The 8,546-nt window shown below is 39.7% G+C and overlaps 1 protein-coding gene across 1 annotated transcript in view; it reads right to left on the bottom strand.

Annotated features, from left to right (window-relative positions):
- The window catches only part of GNPAT (glyceronephosphate O-acyltransferase), a gene marked incomplete at its 5' end in the record, with an annotated part of 17,827 nt that extends 9,643 nt beyond the window's left edge, over positions 1-8,184 (bottom strand). Inside the window, 7 exons of the mRNA XM_010141667.1 lie at positions 132-262; positions 353-504; positions 1,094-1,169; positions 1,603-1,730; positions 4,429-4,558; positions 5,398-5,574; positions 7,934-8,184. Of these exons, the coding sequence (XP_010139969.1) occupies positions 132-262; positions 353-504; positions 1,094-1,169; positions 1,603-1,730; positions 4,429-4,558; positions 5,398-5,574; positions 7,934-8,184 (1,045 nt within the window). The remainder of the gene's footprint in view (positions 1-131; positions 263-352; positions 505-1,093; positions 1,170-1,602; positions 1,731-4,428; positions 4,559-5,397; positions 5,575-7,933) is intronic.
- Positions 8,185-8,546: the final 362 nt, after the last annotated feature.

Genomic DNA, 8,546 nt, shown 5'->3' with positions numbered 1-8,546 from the left:
AGCAGTCTAAATAGTTCGATAGAGCAGAGGTGAGATAAGCTGAAAATGAAGTATAAGAGAACTCCTTTTTTACACAGGAAAGGACTAAACATATGCTTTTCCTGTGCATACACCAGAGGAAGATGTGGTACCTCGGAACCAAATTGTAAGGACAACGATTGATCCTCCCAGATGCCAAGGTTCTAAGAGATACTGGCTGGCCAACGTAGATATGTATCGTACCAAAATTGTCACTGAGGATTCTTCTGGCTTTCAACAACCCCTACAAAAAAAGGAAAAGCAAAACTCAAATTTTGGTGCTACAAGTTGTATATACATCCACTCATGTTCTGTACTTAAGCAATTTACATACAGATGTAGATTCTTTGGGCTTTGGGACTCCTAGGAGTTCATATGCATAGAGAGATTCTTCTAACACCCTCTCGTAGCTGATGCTGATGGGAACAAGGTACGTGTCAAAGACTTCACGTTTAAAAAATGGTTCCATCACAATGCTGAGAAGACCTGCGAATTGGAAAAAAAAAGTTAATCACTCATCTTTACTGAAGAGGGAAAAGTAACTGCCATTTAAATTTGAAAAAGATATTTTTGAATTTTAGAAACTGCTGAAAAGTGTGTACTGTGCCTGTTCTCTCTTCAAGCAAGCAGAAGCACAAGACATTGCCCAGGCTTTAAAACAGAAGGCAAGTGTAAGCAATGCATTTGGACAGCTATTTGTACTCTTTTCAGCAGTGCTGCTCTGCAATTGAACAGCAACTTCCTTCCAAAGATTCCCCATTCCTTTTACAGTTAGCTTGCAGTATTTCTCTGCTGGTCAGGGGACATCTATTTTCTAGAAAGAAAAGGGTAAAGAGTTATGCAATTGAGCACACAATGGGACAAAGAAGAAAGAGCAGCAGAGCACAAGTGACACATATTGCTGTTCTTTGTATGGCCTTGGAACTCCAACCATAGTGTTTTTCACTACTCTGACAGATTTCACCGATTTCCCACCACTTTAACATCCCTTCCTGTCTGAAGAACTTACAAAGCACACAGCCACTAATGAAAACACTACTCATCATAAGAAGTTCCAGCTTTTCAACAAACCTACCAAACTTCGGAGTCAGAGTCTTGGCAGTGCGGCTTCTAGTCCCTTCAAGAAAAAATTCAATCGGGGCATAGCCACTCTTCAGAAGTAAAACAAACAAAAAATATGGTCAGAAAAATAAAAACATTTCTTCTTTACTGCCCGCATATAGTTTGAAGAACTTAAAATGTAAGTAAGCTTTTTTCAGTGGAAACCATATTTAACTCTGTCATCTCTAAGTCTATTATCATCCATTGTTATTTGCCACACCATATAGTTAAATTAATGAAAATATTGTGTCTGTCAGGAGATATGGGCACATGATCCAAAGCAGTTGATAAGCAGCAATTTGTTTACCACCTACTGCTGAACTATAAGAGTTTATGCACACTCTTCACTTACAGCAGTTCTGAGGTAAAATGCATTTAATCAGATCACAGTGACACAGCTATAACATTGTGCATATTTTGCATGAATCGTTCCAACAGAGTATTTATCAAGCATACATTTTGAGAGTTAAGTCATTTACTTACCCTTAACATTGTTTTCACATATTCAGCAAACACTGCCCAGTAGAGTCTGTTCCCACCAAAGGAACGTCGCATGAAAAAGGCACCTGCCCTTCGCAGCAGCTCACCAACTATTTTCATTCCTAGGAAATCTGAAAAATAATCAAACAAAAACCAAAACCACACAAAAACTTACTGATTAACGTCAATCAACTGCTTTCTCTAATGCACTGACTGAATTACCAGAATAAAGATCTCTTTCAAGGATACTGCTGTCGCAAATATCTTTATTTGCTTTCAGACTATCTAGCAAGACTTATGTAGACGTGAATGGCATCTTACAATATGCTTGCTTTCTTTTTTTTTTTTTTTGCAAGCAGCATTCACTTAGTGCAATTTACTTTCCTAATTTAGATGGCCAGATTTCAAACATAATAAAGACTAAGTTTTTGAAGTACATTGTCTCACTCATCTTGAGAAAGATCAGTTACCACTGAAAGTATCCCAGATGACACAGAAATTAACTGACCAAATACACTATATTACACCATTTATGATCCTGACTCATAACTTCGAGAGGTGTAGACCACATCAACTAAAATTTTTTTATCATTTTCTAGTTTCAAGCAAGGACAGTCAACACTTAACTTGTCAAAACAAGAAAGCACTTAACATTAACAAATTTCTTAGGGAAGCATTTAAAACAAGTCTACACAGCAGCTGGCCATGTGCTGCTTCAACCTCGATGCCACCTTATTACTGTCTGAGGTGGTAAGTGCCTCTGCTTCCTTAGTTACGGCTTGGCTTCAAGTGGCGTAGGGTTCGATCTGCAGGGATTAGCTAAAGGAAGGTAACAGTTGCCAGTAACAGCTTCAACCTCGATGCCACCTTAATCCATGAGACACTTTAGAACAGATATTTACTCAGTAAAATAAATTCACATTTCCAGCTGCTACACTGACAACAACTACCTTGAAGATGTCATATGTCAGGCACACACACATAAGAGACATAGATAGACATAAGAAAAATATCTAAAAAGAAACTGGCTACAGGACCCAGGGCAGCAATAGACACTGTCAGATCTTCCCATGTGCAGAGGTCCATCTTTTTCCATTACTCTCCTACTGCCCTCCTTCTCTCACCACAACACAGACTCTATCCCCTCCCTTACTTCCAACCTCCCAACCAGCATGCTGGCTGCACACCCAACGCCTCTCCCCACCACACTGCCAGCCCCCAAACCGGGATTGAAACACATCCTTTCATGTACCTCAAGCTTACACCACCTCACCAGCTCTGTGCCTCTAATATGACTTGCTCTCAAGATCCAAGACAGAAACACAATCCCAGCACCAGCCAGATTGCCACTAATGTACTGGAAGAGCATGTACACTGTTGTCACTGGCAACTGTTACCTTCCCTTAGCTAATCCCTGCAGATGTAACCCTACGCCACTTGAAGCCAAGCAGTAACTAAGGAAGCAGAGGCACTTACCACCTCAAAAGGTAATCAGGACAGCGTCTCTCCACTCAGCACAAGCACCACTTTGAGAGTACATTTGTAAACTGCATCTTGTGAACCATTAACACAATATGCAGTAAATACAACTACAACCATAGAGAACTCTTTTATCCAGAGGAATTTAAAATACACACATACAGCAGTATAATCAAGCTGTAAGCCCCTAATTCTGAAGAACTTTGACCCCCAAACGACTTAAAAAAATGTTAATCACTTGAAAAAAAAAACCCTCTAAGTTAAACTAATATCTTAAGATACTCTTTTGAGGTCCCAAACTCAAAAAGGAACTAATCCAAGAGTCAGGAAAGGATTACACCAATACCTAGGACAGCATGCAAGCAGATTCTGAACAATACAGGTAAGCAGCTGCAACACCTTGATCAAGGAGCTATGAGACATTGACTTCAGAATTCACCAGAATTTACCCTGCATCATGCAGAGGCAAGATACCACTAACTCAAAGACCAGCAGAATCCCATATTTCCTAGAAATGTATTCTCCCAGCTTCTGCTGATATTCTACTAGTCTTTTCTACTAGTCTTCCTAACAGCTATTTGAAAAGTAGACTACAGCAGAGCAGTAGGTTCCCAGATCTTCAGGATCTAGCTTGCTTGTGCACATTACAGCCCTGCACGAGACCTGAAGTTGTCATCTGCCTGCTCAGAACACCTGGCTGATATCCAAGACTTCCAAGGTCAGGTTTCTCTGTAAAGTGCTGCCAGAGACCAGATTTTCAAAATCGAAATTAACTCAGATGTTATTTACTGTTAAAGTCTCCGAGAATTGTTTCCTGCAAATATACTGGCTTCATCTGCTTTAGAATTAAGAACGTCCAAAATCATGACCTCTGACGTGAAACTGTTTCCCAGCCAGCTCTACTCTCTGCACTTCACGTAACAGTGTTCTGCCAACGCTTCAAGAGAATCAGTCACATCAGCCACAGGCACAAGCCAGCTGTCACTTCTCACCTGGCTACTGCGACTGCACTTAAAACTGTATGAAGTACCACAAGAGGATCTGCATACAAAGTAGATTTTAGGCAAATTTTTGCCTGTTCCCAGGCAAAAGAAGCAACATAGAAGTCTTCTTCACAACACCTATCTTCTCCCCAGCCTTGGGTCTACAGATGGGGTATTTTGGGGCAAACTTGTTTTGATTGGACTCAGCACTGACAAGAAGCTTTCAGATGGTGTAAGGATCTTGCTCAAGGAGGTTTTGACAAGACATATTTGGAACGGCAGTTCAACACAACTATAGTAGCAGCTACCAGATTCCTGGCTACCAATTCTCTGAATCCTGAAAACACTGTTAAAAGAACATACTTGCCTATTCCTGCAGCAATGACAGGCAAAGCCAAGTCATACGTGTATAGCAAATAAGACAGCATCAAAAAGTCTATGTAGCTTCGGTGACTGGGCAGCAGTACAACTGGATGCTCCTGAATGGCATGCTGCAACTAAAAAAAAAAAGGCACAAACAATACTGTTTCAATATTCACTGCTGAAATTTGACTCACTGCTGAAAATTGCAAATACAGACTTTCACAGGGCTTAAGGCAAACAAAGGCTGGTTCGTTTGGGGGTGGTTTCTCTATCTGCATACTTGGTGTCTTTTTCAGCATGAAACCATAGCAAATTTGTAGCAGTAATTTTCAGACTAGCAACCTGTCCTTCACGAGCATCACAGGACTCAAAAGCCAGGGCCACCTCATTTTGCAACAGTTTAATTCAAATCCATTTTGGTGGGGATGGGAAACCTAAGAGAGGCTATCAGGTCTGACATTGCTGTCTTCCAGGGAGTGCACTGCACCCTCTGCAACAGCTGCGCCCTGCCATGAAACAGGGGGACAAAAGCTCCCCAGGAAAATGAGGCAAACTTAAGCACCTCCTGCCTCAGAGGTGCGCAGTGTTTCACCACTCTTAGCTGTATGAACACTCAGCCACATAACATCAGGTTTTTACTCCCAATCAGCTAAATGCATTAACTTTATAATATCAGACAGAAAAACTCTTTCAGTGGCTGATCTAACAGAATCAATGACAGATTGTACTCCTTACCTTAGGAAGCATTTAGAAAATGTGCAAAAAAATCCTGCTGACTGTTAGCTTCTAAAATATTTATATATCATCTTGTCTTTTCCCCCACACTTACTACGAAATGCAGTAATAAAGACAAGTGCAGTCTTGTTTTCAAAGGGTTTTTTCATATTTGTTACTTAGAGCAAAGATTAGAGTCTTTGTCCAAGTGGCTGGTATGAAAATATTACAACTTTTTTTTCCTCCTATCAGTACTCACTCTCTGCATTCCTTCTTCATTCACACAAACTCTCTGGAAAAGCTGTTTAAATATTTTGCTCAGAGTAAAGGCAAAAAATCTGACAGCGCCTAATTGCATACTGTGGCCCATCTCATCCAGGATTTCCATGGCTTCTTCTTGAATGATATCAGGTGATTCTCCCATCTCTTTTGCTAACTAAAGAGAAAGAAAACAAACAAAATAGCAGTCAGATGATGTTTCCTTCTTCTTGCCCACGCACAGTGTACCACTGCAATAGCCAGCAAAGCTTTATTTTGTGTGACAGGCATGCATCTAATCATACAGAATCTGTTCTGTGTCAGCCAATAAAAGAAAGGCAAGTTAAAGCTGTTCAAAAATCAAGAATGTCAATAGTGGGGGGAGGGTGTGCAACGATTTTTACCCCCCAAACACACACCATCTGAATGCTTTAACCTGTAGCATCTTCAGAGGAGATTTAAGTTTGAAGAATACTTCCTATATTATCAGTCTGAAGAGAGCTGTACGCCATGTCCTTTGACCACTAAAATGAAGCCTATGTTTGCAGAGATAATCATAACATAAATCTCTGAAGGGCGTTTGGGTTACGTTTTAAGACTTGGCTGAAGAACCTCAGCCCTATCATGCTTCAATTTCTTTGTAATGTATTACTTTGGCAATGGCTAGCTGAAATGCATACAAAGCACTGTCTCTACCGACTTTGCATATCAATGATGCCTCTTCTGTTGTTATGCTCACTCCCTTTTAAAGTTGCATGAAACAAACTTAAATAACGGCCATCCCTCCTATTTCATATTTTGAATCTAGAAATATTTAATTAAAAAGCTTGTCTTTTACTGTTATGGAATGAGGAACATACCTTTTACTGAACACAGAGGAGGAAAGAGAAGGAATGGCAGAAGAAAGACTCCAAAAAAACCAAGGCTCCCAGCACTGCTTGTCTATTCTTTCCATTTTGTGACACGTGAGAAAATCCATCTCCTCCAATCTACCTCCATACACCACCTTACTATCATATCTCCTGGTTCAATTGTTTAACAAATGCATTATCCTTCATCCTGAAAATTTCCACATGCAGCTATAACATTACTTTAACCACTTACAGAAGCTAAAAAATGTGTTCACTTAAGCCTGAGAAAAAAATCAATCTCTCTTAAGAAGCCAAAAAATTATTCTTGTTACTCACTAGGGAAAAGATATCTTGTTCTCATTCACCAGTAAAAGGCTTTCCACACTGCTGACGCTGTGTGAATTAAGTGCACATCTACTACAGAGCTAAGCACTTACTCTCCAAAAACGGGAATCAAAAAACAAGACTAGTTACATATAGCAAGCTAAACAAACAAATGCAGTTATTTTCACATACTGAACATTAGTAACCCCAGCAATTTTCCACAAGAACAAATTCTAGTATGCCTGTGTAAAGCTCTGCCCAGGCAGAGCTAATCATAGCTGTTGGGCATATTGCCCAAGATAGTCTCAGTTAGATTCCAGTCACCTCTAGTGCAGAGCTGACAACTAGGCTGTAATGGCAACCCTTTGTTTCATGCTAATCCCTTTCAATCACTTGATGCTAGCCAGGAAAATAGCCATCAAAAAGCAGAAGAAAAACATCACACATTGTCCTGCTGTCAAATCTTCAGTAAAATATTTTCTTTCAGTAAATGTTTTAGTGTTTCTGAAGTTGAAAGATTAATTTTTTTTTTTTAATTCCGTACTACTTAACAATTCATGATGGCAACAGGACTACTTAGTAAGGCATGGTTTAGTTCACCACATTGTACAGGTTTTGATATATCACAGGTAACACTGACTATTAAAAAAAAAAAAAATTTATCGTAGCCACTCAGGACTAACCAGAACATCTTATATACTTCAACCGGCCTGAAATAATTTTTCATGAACACTGAAAATCATTACTCTGCTAACTAACCCACATTCTTGTCTCATCCATTTCAACACAATGTAGAGTATGAGCCACTTAGACTATTTTATTCATTAATAAGTAGTAGCTGACCTTCATCTTAAACCAAACATGGTGACATCTTAGGCAGTGCTTCTAATTCAATTCTCTGTGAAATTTAACACTTGTTTTAGGGAAAGCATTTATGACTGATTCATAAATACATCACTAGCCTATAAAATTTCTATAAGACATTCTCAAAGTACAAAAGCATCTTCTAAGCAAGAGAGGGCTTATGTCTTTGACAATGCTGCTCTGTGGCAAGGACAGTCGAGGAGCAGAAAAAAACCCTTAAGCACACTGGATAAGTTAGATGGTGAAGGGTCATATACGCAAAATCAAAACACTATTTCAAAAATGAGCTAACAGCTTTAGTGGCAACTCCATGGTAAATCAGTATTTGTTTTTCCTGCCAAAAGAGCACAGCTCTTAAGTTACCCATATATTGGGTCATGTTTCAAATTACAGCTATCACGTTTAACAAGGTTGGCAATAATTTTTTTTTCCCTGCTGCCACACTAAGCTTGGCTGTGTTCAATCTACCTCATGTTAGAGCTCAGTGTCAAGACTCACCTGCTTGATAACATACTGAACTTGCTCTGACTGGAGAACAGCACTTTTAAGAGCATTTGGCTTGCAAGGTGAAAGTCCCTTGTAGATCACAGGAGTGTAACATTTCATTGCGTATCTCAAGTCACTGGACAATCGTCTTTCCTCCAAGATATCTTCAAACTCATCTCTTTTCTTCAAAGTGAGCTCTTTCTGCTGGGAACATACAAATAAAAAATGAGACACCATCTCAAGCGATTCAGTGGTCTGCTTGGCTACAGTACCAAGATAACAGCCTGCAACACCTTTTGCAATCTCTGGGGCTTCTTTTTAGCTTTTTAAAGTGCCTGCATTCCGTACTCTGAGTGCACGGACCTGCTTGGAATAAAGATGCAGAAGGAAACTAAAAAGAAAAGGAGGAAAAAACCAACAAAAAGAACCCCCAACCCTTTCCAACTGCAAAGATCCCCAAATCACCCTATGCCACATGTTACTTAATTCTGCCCGAGAGAGAACACCTGGGCTTTGAAAGTCAAAGCCTTGCCTCCAGCCTCTCCATGATTAATAGGTATTAACTAAAACACCTTTGATTCTAACTCTCACAGCTGCATGAACACAATGCCATGAATAACATTAT

The sequence above is a fragment of the Buceros rhinoceros genome, unplaced genomic scaffold (genome assembly GCF_000710305.1).
Source record: "Buceros rhinoceros silvestris isolate BGI_N320 unplaced genomic scaffold, ASM71030v1 scaffold32528, whole genome shotgun sequence".
Lineage (NCBI taxonomy): Eukaryota > Metazoa > Chordata > Aves > Bucerotiformes > Bucerotidae > Buceros > Buceros rhinoceros.
Note: the sequence above shows the minus strand (reverse complement) of the source record. Positions and strands in the feature narration are given on the sequence as shown.